The sequence below is a fragment of the Rhinolophus ferrumequinum genome, chromosome 13, assembly GCF_004115265.2.
Source record: "Rhinolophus ferrumequinum isolate MPI-CBG mRhiFer1 chromosome 13, mRhiFer1_v1.p, whole genome shotgun sequence".
Classification (NCBI taxonomy): Eukaryota; Metazoa; Chordata; class Mammalia; order Chiroptera; family Rhinolophidae; genus Rhinolophus; species Rhinolophus ferrumequinum.
This window is the reverse complement of record NC_046296.1, coordinates 54,165,402-54,192,772: the sequence shown is the minus strand read 5'-3', so window position 1 is coordinate 54,192,772 and position 27,371 is coordinate 54,165,402. Positions and strand designations below refer to the sequence as shown.

Genomic DNA, 27,371 nt, shown 5'->3' with positions numbered 1-27,371 from the left:
AGGACATCGAAGCAGCCACAACAGCGCAACTAAAGACACTCAAGAAAGAGGACTTCCGGAACTGCTTTAGAAAGTGGCAAGGATGATGGGATAAGGGTGTGTGAAGTGAGGGGGAGAATTTTGAGGGGGCTTAATGGCAATGTGTCCTTTACTGTAATAAACGTTTTTATTTAAACATTTTATTTAAGTGCTTTATATATGCTAATTTAGTTATTCCTCACAGCAACCCTATGAGGTAGGTACTAGAATTAGCTGTATCTTACAGATTCATTTTACAGATGAATTATTTGTATCTTAATCCTAAAACAGAAAGGTTAAGTAACTTGAAGGTCATACAGCTAGGGTGGAGCCAGGATTTGGATTTAGACTGTCTGGCTTTAGAGACTGCACTCTTAACCATTACATTCTGTCTTAATGATGTTGTAATCATATGATGTTGTAATCATGAGCTGTTGGAGCCAATCTATCTTGTTTTCATTACCTGCGTAGTCCCTTTAGTCCCTTTTTTCTTTCCCGTGTTCCCAAGCGCCTGAAACTTGATGCATCTTTCCAAAGTTCTACATGCTACTCAAGCCTGTCTTATAGTAGAGTATCCATGCTCCCCAAATCCTTGAGTCAAAAATACCTATTTCCTAAAGCTTAGAGCACATGATAGTAAGGGTCAGCCCTCCCATAGGGTAGTTTGTGTAGTCCCTCTTTTGAAATCTCTCCCTATTTTTTATTAATTATTGATTGAATGTATGTTCTATGTAATTTTTTTTCGGAAACTACAGAAAAGTCTAAAGAAAAGTTTATCTATAATTCCACCACCCAGAGATAACTACTAACATTTTGCTATGTATTTTTCTGAACATTTTTATGCATTTGTATATTTTTATATATCTATATAAATATTAATGTATGTAGATTTGAAATAAAACTAGTTATACAGTACATAAAAAATAAAATGCTCATTATAAGAAAAATTTAAGAAGACAGAAGAATATAAAATGAAAGCCCTTCTTTATCCCTTCGTTATATAGACTCTGTAGCTTTATGGATTTCTCTCTTTCTCTCTCTCTCTCTCTCTCTCTCTCCCTCCCTCTCCCTCTCCCTCTCCCTCTCCCCATCTCCCCCTCCCTCCCTCTCCCCCCTTCCCTCTCTCCCTCCCATCCCGCCCCTTCTCCCTCTTCCTCTCCCTCTCTTTACCCACCTCCACATGGAGTCTTACTATACAAACTCTTTTGCAGCTTGCTTTTTCATTTAATATAGTATATTGTAGATATCTTTCCATGTCAGTATATATGTGTATATCACGTTTCATTTTTCTTTCCAAACTGCTGCACAGTCCATAGTATGTTTATAATATAATTTATTTAGCCATTTCCTACTAATGTGCATTCAGATTTCTTCTTGCTGAGTTGCTCTTTTGGTCATGTGTCAGGAAGGAACCTTCCTGTTGTAAATAACAGAAAATTCAACTCAAATTGGCTTATTAAAGGAGATTTATTGATTCACAGAACTGAAGGGATGGTAATTTCAGATATGATTCAATCAAGGCTCTAGTTTCTTTTTCTGAAATTCTTGCCTCAGTCGACAGCTCTTTTGAGATCAGCTCTATCCTTAAGCTAGCTTTTTTCTTGTTTGCAAACTGCTTTAGCCTTTCCAAACCTCAGGAGGAAAGATTTGTCTTCCAGAGTTGCAAGCAGAAGACTTGAATGTTAGGCTGACTAGACCATGGCTAAATCAATACCAGTGGTAAAGGCAATACCAGGCACGATTGTTTTAGGCTTTGATTACTTGAACCAGTGCTGTTGGGAAAAAGAATGAGATTATTCTGATTGATTTCAAGCCTGGAGTTGGATTGGATTCAACCCGATGCAAACCACACATGGCAACTATGTAATGGGGTGAAATGGATATTGGGGGTGAAAACCACAGATTCCATTGTAGAGTGTTTCTCTTTTTCTATTTGTAAAAGTTCTTTGTGGAATATGGGTATTAACCCTTTGTCTGTTTTACATGTTGCAAATGTTTTCTCTGAATCTGTTGTTTGCCTTTTAACTTATTTTAGTATCTTTTGCTGTTAGATATTGTAAATGTGTATCTAATCAGATACATTAGTTATTCTTTTCCATTATGGCCTCTGGGTTGTGTGTCATATGTTGGAAAACTTTCCCCATCTAAGATTATAAAAAATATTTTGATATCCTCTTTAGTATTTTTATAGTTAAAAAATATATATTTGGATTAATCCCTCTGGAATGTATTTGTACTTACGGTGTGCATTGTGGACCTAAATTTTTTTGCAGGTGGTTAGCCATTTCCCCAACAAATCTATTAAATAATTCATCTTTCTCCCACTTACTTGAAATGTTATTTTTATTATATGTGGAATTCTCATACACATCAGTGAATATGCTTCTGAACTTGCTACGTCCTGTTCTGTTGACAAGTTTCATTTATTTCTGTGCCATAATTACACTGCGTAATTACTAGTGTTTTATAAAAAGTTTTGTTATCTATTAGAGCAAGGTCCCCCTTTTTCTTTATCAACATTTTCTTGATGATATTTGTGAATTTTATTTCATGCTGAACTTCACTTAAGGAAACTTGTATCCCAGACTCATGTGGCATCATATGAGTATGTAACTTCTGGAAACAGTGTTTGCCCATTTCATGGGCCAATTGTGTTCCCTGGCCAGAGTCCCTTGACATCCCTGAGCTGGTGAGCCTAAATTCCTTCATCTCTTTCCAATCCACATATTTGGAAAAATACGATTTTTCTTTTTCTTTTCTGAAGCCATAAGGCATCCTCTTTTTACCAAAAAGAAGTTAAATAAGGCTTTTATATTATCTATTGTATTTATTTGTGAGACAAATTATCCCAAGATTTAGCAGCTTAAAACATTAAAAATGTATTATACAGTTTCTGGGGTGAATTAACTGCATTGCTCTAACTTAGAGTTTCTCATGAGGCTGTGTAGTCAGAATGTTGGTCAGGGCTGTCATCCTCTGAAAACTTGCTGCATTAGAGGATTTACTTCCCAGCTAGTTCACTCACGTGGCTGTTGGCAGGTGGCAGCAGTTCCTCACCATGTGAGCCCCTTCGCAGGGCTGCCTCTAGGGGAGATGAGCCAGCTGGCTTCCTCCATCCAGGGTGTGTGATGATCTAAGAGAGAGAGACCCAGACTGAGGTTGCAGTATTTCTTATAGCCTAATCTCAGAAGTGGCAAATTCTTTTGTTTACACAGACCAACCATGGTACAATGTGGGAGGATAGGAATTCCAAAAGGTGGAGATGATTTTATTGGGAGCTGTCTTAGAGGCTGGCTTCCACAGCCTTCATAGGCAAATCTTGCCAGTTCATTCTTATCTTTTTTTTTTTTTTTTAAGTTAAAACATGTTTCAAAATTGAGAAATGTACAATGACAAGTATCCTTTACACTGGGTCCTCTAGTTACGCTGTTTCCTTCATTCCAGCCAACCATTATTTTTAACATCTTATTTCTACTTCCAAGGATATTTTATACAGATACAAGGAAATGTGTGTATTATTTTTCCTCTCTTGAACATGAATGATAGCAGCTGTACACACTATTTTGCACCTTGCTTTTTTTTTTTTTTTTTTACTTAATACGGGTTAAAAATGGCCCCATATTGGCAATAACTTCCCTATCTTTTTTTTAGCTAGATAGTATTTTATCAGGTGGTCATAGCATGGGTTACTTAACCAATTCCCTATTTGTTGGTTATTCTAATCTTTTGTTATTACAAATAGTGACAACAAAGATCATGTCACATGTGTGTAAGTAACATCCATGAAGTAAAAACATGGACATGAAATTGCTGGATCAAAAGTTAGGTACAGTTGCAGTTTTGATAGTTAATACCCAAATTACTTTCCATAGGGATTGCACAAATTTACACAGTATATGAGAGTGCCTGTTTGTGTATACTCTTACCACACAATATATATCAAACCTTTAAGTTTCTGTCCATTTGACAGGTCAAAAAATGTATCTCGGTGTGATTTTAATTTGTATTTCTCTTATGAATGAGATTGAATACCTTTTCATGTATCTAAGGGCCATTTGTACTCCCATTTTTGTTAATGATCTGTTCATATCTTTAGCCCATTTTTTTTTCCTTACTGATTGTAGGAATTCATTTTTAGGAATGTAGGGAAGTGGTTATTATATTGTAAATATCTTTATAGGGTTTTAATATATATATTTTATTATTTTGAGACTGTCAAGCTTATAAAAAAGTAGTAAGTGCAGTACACGAACTTTTTTTTATAACAGTTGAGAGTAATTTGCTGACATTCATTATACTGCACTATCCTTGAATACTTGAGTGCGTATTCCCTTCAAATACAAACATTCCACAAAATCACAATACAAACGTCAAAATCAGGACATGAACATGGGTGGCTTAATGATCACGCCCAGCAATCTCTCTACTCCTCTGGCCCTAAAGAAAAGTGTAAACTTGAGCTAGAATGCCTGGCTTTAAATTCCCTCTCTGCCTCTTACCAGCTGTGGATCTTGGGGCAAGTGACTGAATCCCTGTATGCCTCAGTTTTCACATCTCTTACAGAGGGTGAAATAATCATGCCAACTCCATAGGTCATTGAGGATTGGATAAGTTCAGGTTTACAATAGTGATTTGCATACTATGAAAGCTATGTCAATGTGGTTATAATATTATTACTACAGGAGGATAGTTTGTAATAGATGAAATGTTACAGTATTTCACAGTAGCCATGGATGAGGTTATCACAGATCATAGACTACAATAGAAGCTGCAAATTGTTCAAATAACCCAGGATATATTTTTGTTCTTTTCTTTTTAGATTTCAGAATGGCTTCCATCTTGACTTACACTTTTAGAAACCTTCCCAATACATCAAAGTTGGCCCTCGGATTTTGTAAGTTTAATTTGTTCTTATTTAACATTACATTTGGATTTATAAACATCTTACACAGACTTTGAATTGTATTGCTTTTTGTAAACTTTATTTTGTCTTCCAGCTGTAAGACCTCTGAGCTGTTCCTCTCAGCTACGCGCTGCCCCAGGTACAGTCATTTGTAAAATAATCATTTCTGATTTAAATGTTAGATTCTAGATTTGTGAATTCTGAATGGAAACCAAAATCAATTTGCTAAGTTCCCCCCTTTTATGAGCAACGCGAACATCACTGTTGCCTTCAGATTAAAATAACATAAGGCCAGTCAGTAGTGGTGTTACATCGCGTTGGCTTGGGCTTGAGGACGTGAACAGGAGGTGCTTTCTGGGGTTTGAGGCCTGGCGGAGTCATGGAGGCTCTGTGTAGCCTACTGGTCAGTTTATTCACCCGCCATGTCAGACCTGGAGATGATTAGTTTACACTCTTGAGACTGTCGTGGGGCCAAAAGCTAACATTTTACATCTGCAGTTAGATTTAGGCTTCTATATTAATGAATATCTTCCTGTCCTGTATACAACAGGACTCATTCCTGAAATAGGGGTGACTAGGGAACTGGGTAATAAAAGAAGGTTGTTTGGGCAATATGAAATGAAAAAAGTAAATAAATTTGTTGGTTTTTATGGAGTCATTTAGAGCCTCAGTAAACCCAGGGAACTAGACTTTTTCACTGTTGAATACATCCTTTTGCAGACCCTGATGCAGGCAGGTGTGTATCTCCAGTGGCCAGTGCTAAAAACACCCTGACAAGTTCATACCTTATCTCCTTGCCAGGTCCTGTATTGACCTATGACTTCTGATTTGGGTTTTATTATGGTATTTCTACTCGGATAATAACTTAATAGAAAAGGCACCTTCCCAGGATTCAGAAGACCTCTGCTCTGTTTCAGTTCTACCTCTTTCTGAGCAGTGTGACCTTGAACTGGTCACTTTACTTTCCTGTGTTTTAGTTTCTTTGTCTAAAAAAATAATAATTCTGGTTTTGTTAACCTGTCTGAGTCTCGTTATTTTAGTAGATGTCTAACATTCCTAGCGTGGTTTTAAGTGTGTGACGGTTTAAAATATGAACATCAGAACAATCTAAACAGAATAGAACTAATGTTTTATTTAGTTTGAACCTAGTTACCAAAGTCCGTGATCAGCTTTGAGACAGACTGGTCAACTAAAGTCATTTGTAAGCCAGAGTTACGGGGCAGCAAAAATTCCTCTTGGCATCCTTTCAGCCTCAACTAATTGGCATTTCTCTTTGCTTCTTTGCTTAGATTCCTAAGAGAACATCTGACAGACATAGCTTACCACGTAGGTAGCTGACATGGGTTACTGGTTAGCTACTCTGTGCATTGACTTTTGGTGGTGCATTACCCATCCTGAATCTAATCAGCTTTGGCTATGGGTTTACGGACATCCTGTGTAAGGCATAAAGAGTTTTTACTCTCCATAGTTTAGTATTGTTTACTTTTCTTTCTTTTTCTTCTTCTTTCTTCCTTTTTTTCCCCAAACCACAAGCATATATTCATGTTTTATTTTTTAATTAAAAAAATTAGAGGGAGGTTACTCTTTTGATGTCAGAAAATAACTAGACAAATTGAGTCAAACAGAATCAGGAAGCATTCTAGGTTTTTGCAGAAGGGTAATAGTCATCAACCAAATGACCTTTGTTTCTATATAAAAAGGCAAGAATATTAATCTATGTGAAGAGTAAACAATATCAGTTATTGTGACTTTTGATATTAAGGACAGACTTATGTATCAAATTGGTTGCTTTTAGTGTGATTGTCAAACTCTTGAGTAAAAGAAACAATTTTATTAATGGCATAAATATCATCATCATTAGATATAATCTCTGTATTTACCTTAAATATTATTTGGAAACTTGTAAATGCTGGTCAGTTTCTTACCCTTTTTGAAAAAATATATATTGAAGCGGTTTGGTAAATGGCAAAAAGAACTTGGCATTGAATGAGGTAATTCTTCTTAGAATGTCTGTCTTTAAAAATGGAAAGTCATCTGATTTCATGTATTTTAACTAACTTATTTGAACTTTGTCTTAAAGTTGCCCAGACCAAATCAAAGAAAACTTTAGCCAAAGCCAATATAAGAAATGTCGTGGTGGTGGATGGTGTTCGCATTCCATTTTTGCTGTCAGGCACTTCGTAAGTATGAAATGATTGTGTTATTTTTTTCCTTTTTTCTCCCCTCAGCTTTATTGCGGTGTTATTGACACATAAAAAGTCTATCTGTTTAGTTGTACAATGTGATTTTTTTGAAAAGGAATATAATGTGATGGTTCAGTATATGTATACATTGTGAATGATTACCACAATCAAGTTAATTAACACATCCATCACCTCACATGGTTTATTTATTCCTTCTTTTAAGGCACTTTCAAAAGTGGTCTTTCTAAACGTAACCCAGTAGGTAGTATTGTTGTTAGTGGACTAACATATAGGTAACATTTTCATGAAATTAATACAGAATATGTCAAGCCAGTGGTGAAATACTATGGCAGATTTGTTTTTCATCCTTTCTCATGAACAACCTAGTGTAGTGTGAGATTCAACCCGCCCTACTTTGAAAACCTAGTGTGGGCGCAGATAGCTTTTTCCAGTAGAGATATCCTTTCCCTGTCTGGAGATGAGTACATTGTTTCTGTGCCTCTTCAGAAGTTTGCATGCTGAGGATGTGGGCCCACGGGCATTCTGAAGGGCCTTCAATTCCACTGCTTTGGCCTCTTGGAAATTATCAGAATTGGAGTTGATGGGCTGGTCCAAACTCCCTCATAGCACAGTCCCAAGTATATGGAACCTAAATGATCCTAGACCAGCCTGAGAATTCCCAGAACCAAACTACTGTTCTCCCTAGACTTTTCTGCTCCTTTTCTGTCCCCAAATAAGGCCCAGTCTGTCCAAAAGCTGATGATAGACTTTGGTAACTAGATTCAAAATAAATGAAACATTAGTTCTATTCTGTTTAGATTGTTTTGATGTTCATATTTTGAATAGTCACTCACTTGAAAACATGCTAGAAATGTTAGGCATCTGCTAAGAATAATGAGACCTATCTTTACTAATATGAAAAGATCTTGAAGACACATTAAGTGTAAAAAGCAAGATGCTGAGCAATGTATATAATGCCATCATTTGTGGAAGATACAAACGCACACACACACACAGTGCAGGCGCTCTGTGTGTGTGTGTGTGTGTGTGTGTGTGTACACATACATACACAAACAATAAACATTCATTCTTAAACAGATGAATTAGTACCTAGAGAGTACTTTCTCATAGAAGTAATGCTACAAGAAAGTGGTGGTGAAGTTTTATTCAGCCTCTTCTCAATTTAGTCACCCATTTAACAATGTTTCTCTCTATAATCTCTTTCCTGTACTGACACAACAGTAAGAGTAAGAATCTGAAGCTGTAGCCCCAGAAAAGTGAGGAGATGGAATCCTCTTTGTACTCAGCAGTATTAGCAGGGTAGGAAAAGAAAGTTCCAGCAAGAGAAGAAAGTTCTGGGCTAGGAAGACCATTTTTTTTGGAAAGCCTGTTTATATATTACCATATGTAGATGTTTATTTCAACTGTTTTACTAGCTGTTAAAAAATACGAACAGTCAACTAAATCATTTATTTAAACTTTTTTTTGATAATTAGTATTTCCATGAAGTTTGATTTGAGATATTTAGCACATTAGTATAGGGTTTGTTTCTTTTGCTGTTTTTTTTTGTGTTAGTTTAATTCTGGATCCTGATTGAAAAGAAAAAGAAAAAGTTAATGAGCAATTTAGTGGTAAGAGAAGAGAAAGACTTTGGGTAATGTAAAAAATGATAGTTAATGGGGAAGAAACAATAAATTTTAAGGCAATATTCATATAAAGAACAAAAGTCAAAATATAGAGCAAAGAATTTATAAAGAACACAAATAATTTAATCATATTATTGATGTCCTAATTGAGGTGACAAGAAAGTCTTCTATAATAGAAGTTCATTTTCTAGTGGAATAATCTTTTTCTGTTCGATTTGAAGAAACTTTGCTTTCAACTTGAGTGATATTTGGAAGACCAGGTTCTCCTTAGAGTTGGAGGGTATTTGGGAAACACTCCTAGGAATAGATTCCAACAGTGGGATATGAGAGTCTGTCATTCATCCTGGAAGAGAAGAATATAGGAGCAAGAGAATAAAGATTGTAAAATGATAAATAATTTATGGTTTAAAAATTGACACACAACTTTTGTCCAAATATTCTGTTCTAAGTTTGAGGGCATTGGTTTAAATTGAGGGAACTGGAAAAATTTGGAAAACTACTGGTGATTCTTCTGTGATTCACAGTGAGAATAAAAACACTTTTGGATTTTTTTGGTTTTAATTTTCAGGAACTTAATGAATCTTCTTATTCAACCCAATAATTAAATCTTTGACTTAAAGGGAATTTATTTTTTACATTTAAACAAACGAACCGAGTTCACACTTAGATCTTGGTTTTCAATAAAAGAAACCAGGGCTCCCTAGAAAAATGACTAGGTCTGTGCCAGAGGAAATAACAAGATGAACCAGAGGCAGTTGTTGTACCAGAAAGTGAAGAAGTGCTTAAAAAAAAAAAAAAAAAAAATAGGGCCAGCCCGGTGGCTCAGATGGTTGGAGCGCAGTGTTCCTAATGCCGAGGTCTCTGGTTGAAGAAAGTGGGGGGAAAAAATGGATGCATGTCAAAAGGACACAAGACCAACATAGAATAGCTTCCAATGACCAAAGCTAGAACACTTTGATCAATAAAATAAGATAGTATTGCATCATAACCCAAAAAATAAAATAAATATCTGATATAAATGATTGAATAAATAAACGAGAGGAAAAGACACATCATCCTTACAGAAAAATTTCAATTAATGAGGAAAATAATCACCATTAGAATACCACAGTAATAATTGATGCAAGCAAGATGTACAAATGAATGCTAAAATTAGTGAGAAATGTTAAGAAACAAGATACTAGCATAGCCTCTAACTCTCTCCCCACAAATATTTATTCATTATTGTGATGATTTTAACGTGTCCAAAAATTCTTTGTTACTTCTTCCTCTAGGAAGTGAAGCTTAATTCTCCCCACCTTGAGCAAGGGCCCTACTAGTGATTCATTTCTAACAAATTAGTAAAGAAATGGAAAAATAGGGGAGAAAACTGGCAGAGACCACTTGAGCCAAGTGATCCAGTTAACATCACCAGTAATAAATCGTCTTCATATCACGTGCACCCTGATATGAAGCAATGAGAAGAGCACTTTACCTCTGTGATATTCTTTCCCCAAATCCATAGCCCTACTCTTCAAGTGCCAAGGACATGAAAGATAAGGAAAAACTGAGAAACTCACAGATTAGAGGAGATTAAAGAGGCATGACAACAAAATACATGGATTAGATTCAGGAACAGAACAGTGAAAGGGTATTAGTGGAAAAACTGGTGAGATCCAGATAGTAGCTTAGTGAATGTATTGTGCCAATGTTAATTTCTTAGTTTTGACAAGTACATTGTGGATATATAGGATATTAGCATTAGAGGGAGCAGGGTAAAGGGTATGCAGGAACCCTGTTCTATCTCTCCAATTCTTTTATTATATAAATCTCATATTACTTCAGAACAAAAAATTTCGTAAAAAGTCCTAATACATCCTTCATGTCCGTTTAGGCATCACAAAATAGAGAGACAGAGAGAGAGAGAGAGAATATATATACACATATATATATTTAAGGTGAATTGAAAAGGCGGAGTTTAATTTTAAAAATATTTAACATGTGTCATGTTGAACAATAAGATACTAGGGAAAATTTTGTTAGATTCTTAGCCAGCTCAGCCTGAGTTAATACTTGCCAGATTTTTAAGGATGACAAATAGCAAAAGTCACACTATTTCTTCATTTAAAATGATGGACTCTCTTAGCTAGTAAAGTTAAATGTATTTATGTATTTGTAGCAGCATATGTTAGATGATCTTTTTAGGTATTTCAAATAGAATGAAAAAAAATTTTTAGTAAAGCTCTAGGCTTTGGATTTAAATTACTTATTTTCTTTCCCCAGATATAAAGACCTGATGCCACATGATTTGGCTAGAGCAGCACTTTCGTAAGTAAATGCCGTTTCATTCATTAAAAGCACTTTTCTCCAGTTTTCACACTTGAAATAGCAAGTTTAATAGAATTTCCATATCAAGGATACATTAATTTTTATATGGTAATTTTTATATGGTAAGAAAGCACTTACTAGCTTTTACAAGATTCGTTTATTCTTGATTTTAGCCAGGTGTGGTATACAAATTCAGCCTGGTGGATGTAAGGCATTATCGCATTAATTTTCCACTGATGCTTTGCACCAGCCACAGGGCTTTCCTAGTTTGAAAATTCCCTTTAGTTGACCTTTCTTCCTATTCTGCCTGTTCTATTTCTTCTCTTCCTGCCAGATTTTAAGAATGGATGAAAGCAGCAGTTGCTCTTTCCTTCCTTCCTTCCTTCCTTCCTTCCTTCCTTCCTTCCTTCCTTCCTTCCTTCCTTCCTTCCTTCTTTGTCTTTATTGGGGAATATTGGAGAACAGTGTGTTTTTCCAGGGTCCATCAGCTCCAAGTCGTTGTCCTTCAATCTAGTTGTGGAGGGCGCAGCTCACTGGCCCATGTGGGAATCGAACCGGCGACCTTAGAGTTAGGAGCATGGCACTCCAACCACCTGAACCACCGGGCCTGCCCCGCTCCTTTCTTACTATTCCATTATTTTCCTTAATCTCAGAATAATCGTTTCCATTCCCATTGCTCTACAGTAATGATACTTTGGAAGCTTCTCTTAATAGTAGTGATTTGTAATCATTAAATGCACCAATCTCTTCTCAGGCCCCAGTCTCTATATTCTGTGTCATTTGACACTGCCAGCTGTACTTGAAATTGTCTTCCTTTGTCTCCTTAATATTAACCTTTATGATTTCCCTCCCATCTCCTGACTGATTCTTCTCTACTTTTAAAAAGCTGGAATTCTTCTTCTTTCTCTTTTTTAAAGGTATTTTGCAGTTTCAGTCCTTCAGAGCTTTGCATTCCCTCTATGCACATGTTTTTTTCTTAAAAATCTCATCTACTTAATCTTTATTTTTTTATGTAGAGGACTCCCAAATTTCTAAATTTGACCATTTTTTTGACACTTCAAGGTTAGCACATCAAAAATAAAAATTATCTTTTCCTCAAAACCAGTTTATTTTCCAGTTGTTGATAATGGTGCTATTTATGATTATCATCCCAGGCTGGAGATTTGCAAGTTTTTCTTCAACTTTTTATTAAAAAAAAAAGTCAAATGTACAATAAAATTAAAAGACTAATACAGTGAAAACTTAAATACCCTCCCCTTAGATTTAATAATTGTTGCCATTCTGCCATATTTGCTGTATCTCTGTGGTTCAGCTTTGCATATTTCAGCTCTAAATACTTCAGCGTTTATCTCCTAAGAATAAGGACCTTCTCTGCTATCTGCTATAGTGATGCCATTACCATAGCTAAGATAATAACAATGATTTCATGATAACTTTTAATATCGAATTCATAGTCATATCCCAATCAAGGTTCATATTACAAATGGATATGTCTCTTTTCATATTACAAGTGAATGTGTCTTTTTAGTGTCTTTTAATTTAGAACATTAATTTCTCCCTCTGCTCCCCTACCCCCACCCCCACATAACAGTGACTTTTTGAAAAGTCCAGGCCAGCTGTCCTATGAATGTCCCACATTCTGGATGTTTCCTTATGGTGATATTTAACTTTTCTCTATGAATTTGCTTGTAAACTGGAAGTTAGATCTAGATGCTTGATTTTATTCAGGTTGAGCATTTTGGGGTAAGAATGCTTCCTGGGTAAAGCACATGGGTATTGTATCATTTCAAGAGGCACATGATGTATGATGCTGAATCTAAGCACTTCATCATGGTGGTGGTCAGACTGCCCAATCTGGATTATAAAGGTACATTTTTCCCTTTGCAATTAGTCAGTAATCTGTAAAGGGATATCTTAGCAGCATGTGAACGTCCTGTTCCCTAACAGCCTTCCACCAAATGATTTTAGCATTCATTGATAATTTTTTCTTGAATCGGTTATTACATTAGAGATTATAGATTGGTGATTTTTCTGATTCTTTTATTCCTCCTACATTTATTGGCTGGTATTTTCCTGTAAAGAGTAGGTTTTTTCTTTTTTTTAAATAATGAGGACTTAATGGATTTTGTTTATTTTTTGTGTTGTAGCCAAGCTTAGTCTTTCTTCTTTTTGAAGCTCAGATTATCCCACATTTTATCTGTAGGAGCTCCTTCAAGTTGGCTCCTATGTCCCTTTTGTTTTTTATTACAGTATTTTTTGACATACAGTTGCACACAATAACATGCAGAGATTTTAAGGGTACAGTTTGATGAGTTTTGACAAATGTGTATACCTCTGTTCCTGTTTTTGCGATGGTCCCATTAGTCTTTGAGTGCTTTCTTATTTTTAGTACAGAATAGATCAATGAGGTTCACTTTGTACTTTCCCTGCTTTAGACTTAGTCTCATTTTTAAAAAAGCTCTGATTCTTTTAATGGGGAATGACGTTTAGAAACCAAGTCTGAGGTCAGGGTCCATTTCTACTGGAGTGTTACTGCGTCTAATCTTTATCAGTGGGGATAAACTAGAAAACTACATATATTATTTAAATCTTATATTTATATTGATATTTCAAATTTAAATTTAACATACCTGGGATTTTACTTCATCTCTTTAATTTTACATTTGTCTCTTTTCTCTTTTGAATGAAAACGTGGTTCCTACTAACATTACTATGTTTACTTATCCATTTTATCTTGTTCCAAATTATTTTTTATTCTTTCTGTGTAACTCCTCATTGCCAATTAAGCATCACGTGGTAACTTTTTAAATCACTCTTTCATTCATTTCTTCTTTGATAAGGTGCCACATGGTTGTTGAATTAAGCAAAAGGCACACTCTCTGCTCTTTAAATTCAAAGTTAACCTTTTAAAGAAGTGCAATGTTTTATTTAAGTAATGATCTATGGCCCTACCTTGATGTGTAAAATGCTTCTTTGCTTTGGACTTCTGTTCTCAGGGGTTTGTTGCATCGGACCAATGTCCCAAAGGATGTTGTTGATTATATCATCTTTGGCACAGTTATACAGGAAGTGAAAACAAGCAATGTGGCTAGAGAGGTGCGTGAAACAAACAATATTGTTTAAAGAGATTGGTAGGAGAATCAATTTGAATTTCAGCTAATAGAATTTACTCTGTAAAAGCTATTAAAATCCATTAAGTATATTTGACTTATAATGTGATTTTATAACTTGAATAATGTTATTTAATATTTAAAACAATTATACTATAAATCAAATGATATACACTATACTAGTATATATTTATACTGTATAAAAATCAAATTAGTTATTTGAGCTGGCTTGGGAAATGTTAATTTGTCTGTCTCTTTTGTTAGGAAGATAGAAATTATGTCAGAGTTTGGCTGGTGTGACTTTTAGTAATGTTAGAGCATGGATTCTAATTAACTTAAAATTTCAACATTTTGCAAAGAACTTTTTTCATAACATGGTTTTTGTTAGCAGTAGCCTTGTTTATTCATTTGTTCATATTGACAAGGTGACACATAGGGGAGTTTTCTGTTTTTTGGTTTTTTTAATTGTTTCAGGTGTACAAAACAATGCACTAGTTAGACATTTCACCCCTCACAAAGTGGTAACCCCCCTCCCATAGTAGAGTTTTTTAAAAACTATTTCACAGTAGTTTATCTTTCCCCTAGTTGGCATAACTCCATGTAGTATTTATTGGGTAAACAAGATAAAGACAGACCTTGGAACTTTTGTGAGTTTACCTTTCCCCTATTTGGCATAACTCCATGTAGTATTTATTGGGTAAACAAGATTATGACAGACCTGGGAGCTTTTGTGACATGTCCTACAGACATATTGAATTGTTAAAACACATCTTCTGGGCGTTGTTTCAATTTGAGATGATTATTTGGATAAAGTTGGCTCCAAAGCACATTGCAGTGTGCTCAGCATTTTCTTTGTTTCTTGTCTATGGCTGCTATGTTATTGTGTTCATTATAGTTGAAAAGGCAATAACTTCATCACTGTCAGCCAAGAGAAGGGAAATTAAGCAGGACTGAAGTATTTGTTCTGCCCCACCGTTTTACCTGTCAGCCCACAAAAATTAACTGTATGTTGTTAGAGAGTCAGGAAAGAATTAAGAACAGGAAGAGGTGTTTTTATTTCCCTTTCTCTGATTTTTATGGTTTTTTACTAGATCTTCACATTTTTAAATGTATTGAATATGATAATTTTATCAGTTCGAGTTATTTATAATACGTTTTCAACTTTTATATTCTGGGAAAAAAAGTGACTCTTATGAGAGCACTTAAAAAGTAAATATTGACCTGTTTCAATTTTCTGTAAATTTCTATTCTATCCTAACACTAAAGCCCTAATGTTTTTTTCCTGAATTTGTTTTCTGGAAATTTTACATCCATATGCGAATTTCAGCTATTGATTGATATGAGATAGATTCTCTCTCCCTGCCCAGTACCAACACCACTTGCATTGCACTCCAGGTAATTTTTGCAGTGGCTTCAGGGAAAGTAAGTTGAGGGGATATGTAACCTCAAAGCTAACATGCCGTGTTTCCCCCAAAATAAGACCTAGCCGGATAATCAGCTCTAATGCGTCTTTTGGAGCAAAAATTAATATAAGACCCGGTTTTATTTTACTATAAGACCAGGAATGATATGATATGATATATGATATAATATGTAATACTGGGTCTTATATTATAATTTGGGTCTCTAATTAATAACGGGTCTTATATTAATCAGCATTAGAGCTGATTGTCCAGCTAGGTCTTATTTTCGGGAAAACACGGTAACTTCCAGCTAGAGAATTTCTTTGGGGCTTGTTGTCTAACAAAATTAATATGAAATCCTAAAGAGCTCCTGGCGCTGAGTTCCCATGAACCTGACTTTACTGAAGCATATTCCCCTCCTCTCCAACTTAACTAAGAGGCACCTTTCCCCTTTCTCCTTAATGTACTACCTAGAGCCTAAGCTTGCTTTTAGAGCTGTTCAAACTTTAAATAGAAGAAGTATGTGGACAAGGCTCACCAGCAGCCACTTCTATTTAAAGCTCCTCAGTCCTGAGAGTCAACTGGGCCAAGGGTGTAACACATGCTAGGAAGGACCTCATGAAGATCAGCTGTTATGACCTGAGTGTCCTTTACATTTGCCCCACTGGGGAGCTCTCCCTTGCCTTCTGAAGACTTGCCTCTCTCTTCCTTTTGGATTAGTTTACACGGAGAGGCTGACGTGCGGTTGGCAGGGTTCATTTTCCGCAAAGTAGGTTGGGCACTTAGTATTAGGAGACCAGAAAAAGGTCATGTTGCATATACACTACTGTAGCACATTTATATTTGTATAGATTATAGTAAATAATGTACAGATAGCATAAGTATAAAGGTAAAAATCAGATAAGAAACATTGAATCTCTTCAATCTAGACTTTGGAAATGTTTATTTTATCAAATTATAGCAGATCTTGTATTCGAGGATAATTAAATAGTTCCAGAAAGAGGCCACTAAAAATGAATTTCTCTAATGGAAACCAGAATTTCATAGTAAATAATGGTGGTGGGGCTGTGGGGTGAGGGGAGTTAAGAATGTTATTTTCATAGTGAAACTTTAATATTATAAAAATAAGTATTGTTGCACCTATGCATTAATTCTTTACACAAATAATGGAATCGGGCATTGGTTGGTTTATTGGCAACCTAATTTCCCCAATAAATAGTATAATAAAATAATAGATGTCCTCATTTCATGTTTAACTTTACTGTGCCACCATTAAAGAAGCCATTTTTGCAACATTGACAGTGGGTTTCAGTTTTCCTCAAGGCCCCTTAAATTGTTCTTTTGAAGTACCTATTGTGTCATTATTGTTTAGTTTTCTCTTTTCCATTTGTTAACTGGTCCAGCCCTTATTTGTCAGAGGCTCACTTGTGGCTCAGGCAATTTTCCTAAGTTTCTCTCATCAACTTGAACTCCTGCATATTTGGCAAGTTTTCCTTTTTTGACTTTGCATCGGATCTACAAAGTGCTGTGTGAAGTATCAGACAGTCAGGGAGCGAGACTGACTGGTAGTGAGAGTAGAGATGAGTATACAGTGGGCAGGGACCTGAGTGGGGACTCTGTTTATGAGTGGTCAGTTCTTTAGAAATTATTTTCATGTTTGATGACTTTTGCCACTAAGCTTTTTAACTATAGGAACATAGATCATGAGGACCTTACCCTATTGCGTATTTCATCAACTGTATTTAACAGGTGTACTTTAAGTTGATTTGAAAATTTAAACACATTAAAATTAAATCATTTATTGATATCCTTAAAGGCTCTGAACACAGTATGGAGAATATAATCAATAATGTAAAGATTATGTACGGTGTCAGATGGGTACTGGACTTATTGCGGCTATCACTTCATAGATATATATATCGGGGGTGCCAAAAAATGTATACACGTGACTTGTGTTCATCTTTTGTTGTCGGTATATACTGAGTATTACAATTTTAATACAGGTTTTTCCTTTCTTAAAATGTGTATACATATATTTTTTTGGCATCCTCTGTATATTGTAGTCACAGAATGTAAAGTAGAGCATAGGGAATATAGTCAATGGAATTGTAACAGCTATGTTCGATGTCAGAGGGGTAGTAGACTGGGGGGAGGTTATCACATTGTGAGGGGTGTAAATGTCTAATCATTATGTTATTTTGTACACCTGAAACTAATACAAAAAAAAATTAAATAAAATAAAAACAAGGGGGAAAAATGGCTCTGAACAAAGCGTTGCTAAGAAATTAGGTGAGATAGAAGAGTGTTGTAGCCTTATATACCATTCAAGAAACCAGCTACCCTGAATTTTGCAGAGTGCTTGTCAGTAATGGCTAGATGAAAAACGAGTAAACCATTTTTGTGATGGGCTTCATTTTATTTTGAATATTACTCTGTAGAATATTAAACTCAAACCTTTCCTGATTCACCACACAGAGAAGTATAAGTATCATTTACATGTAGTATGATCATTTCATTCACTGTGTTTCCTGAAGGCTGCCCTTGGAGCTGGCTTCTCTGACAAGACTCCTGCTCATACTGTCACCATGGCTTGCATCTCTTCCAATCAAGCCATGACCACAGGTATGTTTTTCTGAAAGCAGAAGGTACATGGTAATCTCCTTTGTCTTTTATTTGATCTTAAAAAAGTTCTCTTAAAGAAGTAAATGATAAGTACAGATCTCTGAATTTGTGGTTTTTAAAAAAATATGGTAATATTTACAATTTTGACGATAGGTCTCAACCTTTTGCTCTCTATACCTGAGGGACATATTGATTCATGTAGTTCCTCTATCAGTTATATGGTTGGCTACAGCAGGGATTATCAACTGGAAGAATATATTTCTAGGAGAGTGCTTCTGCATTTGAGGCATGAATAGTTTATAACCTGCCAAGTTTTAAAGTTAGGTGATTCTAATGTACTGCCTCATGGAGACTGGCCTTCCTCCCTCCACAATTGCCAGAGGGATAAATCACTGCTTTAGATGGTATAGCCCTTTCTTCTTTTCCCCCACATCTTGGCATTTCTCACAATTAGTTGCAAATGCTCCTAACAATCTTGAGCAAAATTGTAGGACATTTTGTAGCATTAGCCCTTATTGTGAAAAGACAGGAAATCTGAAAGGTATAGTAATCATGTGTTCTCTTAGTAACATCAAGGTTAAGTTGGGCAGCCTACCCCATGGGTGGCAAGGAATGAGCCAGAGGCAGTGACTGGGGCAATCCACCACTCTATGTAGCATGTGACCACTCCCAGTTAGAGCAACAAAATACTTACCTATGGCCATAAAGAGGGAAAGGGGCTGCCTTACATCTTAAAAGCCAGAATTTCTTTGGCTTGTAGAAATTGAAATTCCCTTCACAGTAAAAATATCTGAAAACTAAAGTTGGGAGCATATAAAATATGCTGAAAGTTCCGGTTTAGAACATGATTTGTTTTGAGAGTTGGTTCAATGGCTATTTCCAGAAGTTGATGTCCGTGTAGCCTGAATGACACTTGTTTTTCTTTAGGGCATTGAGTGTACTTTTAGTCATTGAAAAAATTATTTTAATCCCTCTGAAAAGATGAAAACCTTAATTACAGATGTTGTACAGTGCTGATAACTATCGTACAATTTTTAAATCAAGAAGCTTAAAAGATCAATAGTCTGTTAATTTCTGCAGAAGATGTTCATGTACATGTGACCTGTGCCCTGTAGGTTTTGGCTTGATTGCTTCCGGCCAGTCTGATGTCATCGTGGCAGGTGGTGTAGAGTTAATGTCCGACATCCCTATTCGTCATTCAAGGAAAATGAGAAAAATGTTGCTTGATCTCAATAAGGCCAAGACTCTGGGTCAGCGGCTAGCTTTAATCTCTAAATTCAGATTGAATTTCCTATCACCTGAGGTAAGACTTGTGAATGCTCACAGAAAGATTTGTGTTTCCACAGCAGCCCACTTCAGAGATTTAGAATTAGGTAAGGCAGCAGGGGTCAGTTATGCTCTGATAGTTACAGGGCAGGGTTAATTACTTGGTCATGTTGAAAAAAGAAAAGACAGTGGTTAGAAAATTTGAATTCGTAAGCCCTCTTCAGAGATGCCCTGTTCACATAGTTTCCCTTGTTTTGGTCTTGATTGATAGTGGATTTTAACTTTCCCAAATAACCCTGGGTGTGGTACAGCACCTGTCAACAGTGTCCCTGATCCTGTCTGGCTCCTTTCCCAGCTCCCTGCCGTGGCCGAGTTCTCCACCAATGAGACCATGGGCCACTCTGCAGACCGCTTGGCGGCCGCCTTTTCTGTTTCTCGACTGGAACAGGATGAGTATGCACTGCGCTCTCACAGCCTGGCCAAGAAGGCACAGGATGAAGGACTCCTATCTGACGTTGTACCCTTCAAAGTACCAGGTGAAATGGTTTGCTCCACTGTGTAAAAGAGACTGCTTTGTGATATTTGTTAGGGAAGTCGAATTGCTCCTAAATCTCCAAAAACCCCACATAACTTTTCAGTGAACATGGACTCAAGTTTCAATTTATGTTACAACAATAGGTAAACATTTTAAAGAGAAGTTTTCCTTTTTTAATTTTTCAGTTACAGTTGACGTTCAATATTATTTTACGCTGTTTCTGGTGTACAGCATAGTGATTAGACATTTATATAATTTACGAAGTGACCCCTCTAATAAGTCTCGTACCCACATGGCACCATATATAGTTATTGCAATATTATTGACTATATTCCCTATGCTGTACTTTACATCCCCATGAAGAGAGAAGTTTTTCAAAGAGTCTCCTTTTACATCTTCCTGATATATTTTAGTTCTTATGTAGGTGCCTGTTTTTAAAATTCTTTATTCATATGATTTCTGTATGGAACAGCCAAATGTGAATGAATATCTTAAAATAAGGTGCCTTTTTCTAAAATCATATAGATTTTTTTCAAAAAATCTTAAGAGTTTTGTTTAGAATTTGATAATATCTTAATAACACAAAAGGCTTTCTTTTTAGCAAACTGGTATGGTTTACATTTCATATGTTCCTGTAATTTTTAAAGCATATTTCTCTAGAGAAGATATATAATGCTTGTAGTTCCTTAGAGTTAAAGAGTTCATATTTTTTATAGGAAAAGATACAGTTACCAAAGATAATGGCATTCGTCCTTCCTCCCTGGATCAGATGGCCAAACTAAAACCTGCGTTTGTCAAGCCCTATGGCACAGTAACAGCTGCAAATTCTTCTTTCCTGGTAATTTATGTGTGCTCTGTGTATTACTAGTGACTTTCATATTTGTGTACTCTCAGTAGAAAAGCCTAAAGTACATCTGTTTGTAGTATGAATAGAAGCTTAAAAATATAGTTATTCACTGTAAAGATAATATTAAAATACAATCATAGTTTTTAAGGCCTTAGAAGTCACCTGATCCAGCCACCATTCTGATACAAAAAGCTGTCCTCTTCAGACCTTAACCAGTCAAAAAATTTGGATTGCCTATGCGCTAGGCACTGGAGATAAAAAGAACAGATGGTTTTGTTTTTTTTTTGTTTTGTTTTTTGTTTTTTTTTTGTTTTTTTTATTAATTTATTTTTAATTTATTGGGGTGACAATTGTTAGTAAAATTACATAGATTTCAGGTGTGCAATTCTGTATCACATCATCCATAAATCACACTGTGTGTTCACCACCCAGAGTCAGCTCCCCTTCCATCACCATACATTTGATCCCCCTCACCCTCATCCCCCACCCCCCAACCCCCTTACGCTCTGGTAACCACCAAATTACGTTCCCCAGATTAATTTTCAAACCCCATGGCCATCCTGTGGTCACCGACTGCCCTCCAATCCCCTCACCCTCCCCCCCACCCCCCACCCCTCCCGCCCATCTAGCAACCCTCAGTTTTTCCTCATTGTCTCCCAAACTGTTTCTGATTAGTTCATTCACTTATTCTTTTCTTTAGAATCCGCAAATAAGTGAGATCATATGGTACTTATCTTTCTCTGTCTGACTTATTTCACTTAACATAATGTTCTCTAGATCCATCCATGTTGTTGCAAATGGTAAGATTTCTTTCTTCTTTATGGCTGCATAATACTCCATTGTATAAATGTACCACAGTTTCTTAATCCAGTCATCTAACCGATGGGCATTTTGGTTGTTTCCATGTCTTAGCTATTGTGTATAGTGCTGCAATAAACATAGGAGTGCATAAAGATTTTTGAATTGAAGTTTTGGATTTCTCCGGATAGATACCTAGGAGTGGAATTACTGGATCATAAGGTAGTTCCATTTTCAGATTTTTGAGATACCTCCATACTGTTTTCCATAGCGGCTGCACCAGTCTGCAATCCCACCAACAGTGCTCAAGCGTTCCCTTTTCTCCACATCCGCGCCAGCACTTGTTGTTTGTTGATTTATTGATGATAGCCATTTTGACTGGGGTGAGGTGGTATCTCATTGTAGTTTTTATTTGCATTTCTCTGGTGGTTAGTGAGGTTGAGCATTTCTTCATATGTCTGTTTGCCATCTGTATGTCCTTTTTAGAAAAATGTCTCTTCAAGTCCTCTGCCCATTTTTTAATTGGATCGTTTGTTTTTTTGGAGTTGAGTTGAGTGAGTTTTCCATAGATTTGTGATATTAATCCCTTATCAGATATATCATTGGCAAATATCTTTTCCCATTCAGTAGGATCCCTTCTTGTTTTATTGATGGTTTCCTTTGCTGTTAAAAAGCTTTTTAGTTTGATATAATCCCACATGTTTATTTTTTCTCTTAGTTCCCTCGAGCGAGGGTATATATCAGTAAAAATCTTACTCTGGGTAATGTCTGAGAAGTTTCTTCCTATATTTTCTTCTAGGTATTTTATGGTTTCAGATCTTACATTTAAGTTTTTAAGCCATTTTGAATTTATTTTTGTATATGGTGTAAGGAGGTGGTCCAACTTCATTTTTTTGCATGTGTCTGTCCAGGTTTCCCAGCACCATTTATTGAATAGACTGTCATTACTCCATCGTACATTCTTGCTTCCATTGTCATAGATTAAATGGCCATATAGGCCAGATGGTTTTAATATAGAGAAAAAGCGTTGTGGTGGCTATAAGCATAGGCTGTTGGCAAAGACGCATAGATGGGGTTCAGAGAGGCTTCTCAAAATGGAGAATCTTAAGGGAAGAGTAAGTACCAACCAGTTCAAGAAATATACAGAAGGCATTCTAGGCAAAGGGAGTAGCAAGTGCAAAATCAAGGAGGTGTGAAAGCAAGGGCCTCTTTAGGGGTAAAGCTTGGTGGGAGCTTAGGATGTGAATTTGGGGTCATATAAGACACGGAAGGTAAGCAGAAAGAGTGGCAAGACACTCTTCTACCTCTGAGTGTTAGAAAATAATGCTTCATACTGACCCCCAAATTATTTTCCTATCATGGAATAAATACACCCTCATTATTTGTTGTTATTTTACTCATCTGCAAGTAGCTTCATATCATTCCTTGTTTTTTTGGCTCCTCCTCAATTAAACGTCCCTATTGATTCTACTTGTACAATGTAGTTTCCCTTCTCCTACCACCTTGGGTATCATCTTCTGGATGTAGTTCGTCTGGTCGATGTTTCTTTTATGGTATAACTCCCCTACCCGGACATAAAGTCTGGAAACATAGGCAGACGTGTGACATACTTGGTCTTGGTAAGTGACTGTGTAAGGCCTGCTCTTGGTCTAGGGGAGGGTGTCTGGAGCAGCTCCAGCAGCGTGGTGCACCAGCCCATGAAGACTGGCTGGTGAAGGGCTGGGGACATGATCATTTCCCAAACGTAACTGCATGCTAGGGCTATATGGCCTGGGCTGTACTCTTGCCAGATAGGAACCCTCGTGATTACTTCTGGGGCGAGCTAACGGTGCCGGTTTATTTGTTGAAAACCAGAAACAAATCATCAGAGGCAATACTTCACAGATACTTGGGTTTCCAGAAATATGTTAATGCTCTGCATTCATTGCAATTTTGCGCAGTGGCACACTGAACATATTATTGATGTTCAGTATTGGTAATGTCCACAAACCATAGATTATGTATAGTCAGCTATGTTTCCAGACTTTATGGCCACCCTATTGGTAGTGCCTACATAGTCTCTTTAGGTTGCTGAGTGTAAAAATATGGTAGAATGTGGTAGAAATTGTTTTGATTTTGCAAACTCTACAGAGTAGTTTCCTTTTCTTTGAATTTTTTTTTTTTTTTTTTTTTTTAGTGCTTTTGAAGTCATGGTAAAGGGCTTTTTTCAGTGGTACCTCTTTGTCCCCCGACTTCTCAGTTGTCAGTTGGGAAAGAACATATGGGGTGTGTCCAAAGAAGGAACACTGGTTCTGACATTCTCAGCCGCCTACCTGTTTTCTCTTCTTCCATTGGTTTGCTTGCTGTGGAGTCTCTAAGTAGAAGAAAACCACCTAGAAGTCACAGGCAGCAAGCAGCTGAGAAACAGTCCAGAAAATGTAAAAATAAATAAGTAAAGCAAAAATCTTTTTAATTCATAAAATTCCTCATATTCTGTGTCAAAAGCAAAAAACATTTAGTTTAAATTTATTATGAATGATATTTCTAAAGTTACCTATTCTCTGTCCATTTGATCATTATGGTACTTTTTTAACATCCTCTAAAAATGGGTCAGATACTGTAGTGTGTGTGTTTGAATTACAATTTAATGATAGATAAAATAAAAAGGGTTTTCTATATAGAATCACCGTATAATTATTTGGTAGATTCAGTAGCAGGACACAGAAGAAGATGGCTGTGGAAAGACCTCCAGACAGGCTGAAGAATTGAACGTTATTTTTCTGGTTAACATTTCAGACTGATGGTGCGTCTGCAATGCTGATTATGGCAGAGGAAAAAGCTCTGGCCCTGGGTTACAAGCCCAAGGCGTATCTGAGGTAAAGCAACATTTAAATAAATTGCCCTTGGTTTCTTTCTTTTATTACTGGAGCTAAACCCTTTATTTTTCACCTAGGGATTTTGTGTACGTGTCTCAAGATCCAAAAGACCAACTTTTACTTGGGTAGGTAGCAGTATATATATCCTTGAACTAGAATCAAAAGTATTTGATTACCCACATTTATTATACAGGTTTTAAAGTACAGTAAGCCATGAGTTCATAATTGGTTTGTGTGTTGGATTTTTAAAAAATAATAATCCTTTATGTTGGTATATCATTTTATAGTTTGGGATTCTTTTCCATTTTTTCCTCTAATTTCTACTTATCATGCATATAACTTTGTATTATTTTTTACGAAGGTATCATAAGCATTTTTTCTTATTGCTACGCAATCTTCAGAATAGCCGTTTATAAAAGCCTCCTCATTTTATACTATCTCCCTGTCCCTCACAAGGCTCTACCCTCATTATGTCCTTAAAACTAGCCGTGCCCTATCTTATGCTTTGCCCTGTGAACTCTGTGTTCTTCTAGTTCTTCACATTATTAATTTGTCTTTCTCTTTCATTGTTCACTTGTATATTATCTGTCTCCCTGACTTAGAATACAAACTGCATAAGGGCAGAGGCCATGGTCTATTCAGTTCATACTTGTATCCCCAACACTTAATTGATATACAGTAGAATCAGTGAATGAGTTCTAATACTTGTGTAAAACTCAGTTTGGGGAATAGAAGGAGCTCTTAGGTTAAAAGTTAAAGTTTTAATGTACTACTTATTTTTTCTTTTCAGACCATCATATGCTACTCCAAAAGTTCTAGAAAAGGCAGGATTAACAATGAATGACATTGATGCTTTTGAATTTCATGAAGCTTTCTCAGTAAGTCATTTTAAAGACACATATCAAAGAACCATAACCATAAAAGGTGTAGTACATGTTTGTGGGAGAGAGCAAAGCGTAGTTTATAATATGAATAAAACAGAAATGGAGCTTTATATTTGAAGTACTGATTAACATTACTGGTAAGGGCATAGGGGAGGGAGTGAATCCAGGGCACATATAAAGTGTTAAAAACATACCTTTGAGGCTATCTCTTAGAGGCCCTTCAAAAGTACCAAATTATTTTAGAAAATTTTCAGGGAAAACTGATTTAAAGATTTGCTCATCTTTAAAGTTAGATAAACTCATGCGTAAAAGAAAACCTTGAGAGACATTAATAACAAGGTCCTTATTGAATTATTTTCCTTTCCAGGGTCAGATTTTGGCTAATTTTAAAGCCATGGATTCTGACTGGTTTGCACAAAACTATATGGGTAGGAAAACCAAGGTAAGTTTCTGATTAAAAATACACTTGACTTTCCAAAGCACTTTACTCTCTGGATCTTAGTTACCTGTTAGTACAAATAGGAAGGAGAAAGCTCTTATGAAGAATTTTGTGTCTGATTAGATATATTTGTTTCTTAGTTACAAAATAGTTCCTGGAAATGCTTTAGAAAAAATAACAGCAAAATTTTAGCTTGTCTTTTGTTCTTACCATTCTGATGTTAGATGAAAAATAAATGGACCTTTGGCTTTCAGAATTGACCTAGAATTTTTCTTTTGCAGTAGAATAATTTGTGATGTGTCTTAAGTTAGTTATTTCTCTCTAGCTCTCTTACTTCCTATTACTAAGAGCCTGGCTTGATTCTTTTGTAAGTAAACTCATCTTTATACTTGTGTCTGTTTTTGTGGGAGCCAGGTTGGATTGCCTCCTTTGGAGAAGTTTAACACCTGGGGTGGATCGCTGTCCCTGGGTCATCCGTTTGGAGCCACTGGTTGCCGGTTGGTCATGGCAGCTGCCAACAGATTACGGAAGGAAGGAGGCCAGTATGGTTTAGTGGCTGCCTGTGCAGCTGGAGGGCAGGTATGTCACAGCAGGTTCATAGGAGCTTCTGGAAAGTCATTTTCTTAGAAACAAAGCAAGATCATCTAAGAATGTTTTATTTAGTTTGTTTAGTCTTAGAGCAATATTTCTGATGACAGGCAACCAGAAAAAAGTAGCCTGTTTTTGTGGGGAGAGGATACAACTTTAATTCTGATAGTACTTTGGAAGGAAGATGCTATTTAAATCCAAGCTATTTTTTTCCTAAAATAATGTTTACGTTTTTTTGTTTATAAAAGTAGTATATGCCTATTATGGAAATTACGGAAAATACAAAAACTATATAGAAAAAATTAGATCATCTATAATCCTATAATCCCTTCCCCAGACACTGTCATTATTCACACTTTGATATATTTTCTTCTTTAATAATAAAATTTTATTAATTTATCTAGTCACCATAAGACTTATCTATAAAATCCAAGAGGTAAACTGTCTTTCTTGAAAACTGAACTGTACCTTAATTGGAAAATTAATTTACCTCTCGATAACTTATTGCTATTTAGCTGGGACAAATTATATTATTGAACAGATCTTTTTTCTACCTTCTTGTGGTATAGACACAACTTGCTACCTACTGTAGCATTTCACTCTAGGAATAAAATCCAAAAGGAAGGCTGACTGGAATCTTTTTTTATTTTTTTAAATCATGATGGAAACATTTAATTTCCCTTCAAATTACAGAAATTTCTGTTGCTGATCAAGATGAATAAATAAGATATGTGAAGTATAAACATCTTACATTTAAAAGCCTTTGTTTATGGTTTTTCCTCAGAAACTCTGAAGACAAACAAGGGGTCCATTATTCATAGGTTGGAACATTTTAGGCTTCATGATCAAAAGCATTTTTTAACCTGTGTAATTTTTAACCTGTGTAACCGTAGTCGATTCGGACCAGAGCCCTCCCTCTTACCTTTCCGTGCCAGGCTTACGCAAAGAAGATAACTAGTGCACAGCA

The 27,371-nt window shown here is 36.0% G+C and overlaps 1 protein-coding gene across 1 annotated transcript in view; it reads left to right on the top strand.

The window, feature by feature from the left end:
- Positions 1–27,371, top strand: part of HADHB (hydroxyacyl-CoA dehydrogenase trifunctional multienzyme complex subunit beta) — a 31,573-nt gene that overhangs the window by 2,058 nt on the left and 2,144 nt on the right. Inside the window, exons 2-15 of the mRNA XM_033125258.1 lie at positions 4,838–4,912; positions 5,016–5,060; positions 7,002–7,101; positions 11,013–11,057; positions 14,054–14,153; positions 18,105–18,192; positions 19,308–19,495; positions 19,814–19,994; positions 20,710–20,831; positions 24,414–24,493; positions 24,571–24,618; positions 25,284–25,371; positions 25,745–25,819; positions 26,231–26,395. Of these exons, the coding sequence (XP_032981149.1) occupies positions 4,846–4,912; positions 5,016–5,060; positions 7,002–7,101; positions 11,013–11,057; positions 14,054–14,153; positions 18,105–18,192; positions 19,308–19,495; positions 19,814–19,994; positions 20,710–20,831; positions 24,414–24,493; positions 24,571–24,618; positions 25,284–25,371; positions 25,745–25,819; positions 26,231–26,395 (1,392 nt within the window). The 5' untranslated portion in view covers positions 4,838–4,845. The remainder of the gene's footprint in view (positions 1–4,837; positions 4,913–5,015; positions 5,061–7,001; positions 7,102–11,012; positions 11,058–14,053; positions 14,154–18,104; positions 18,193–19,307; positions 19,496–19,813; positions 19,995–20,709; positions 20,832–24,413; positions 24,494–24,570; positions 24,619–25,283; positions 25,372–25,744; positions 25,820–26,230; positions 26,396–27,371) is intronic.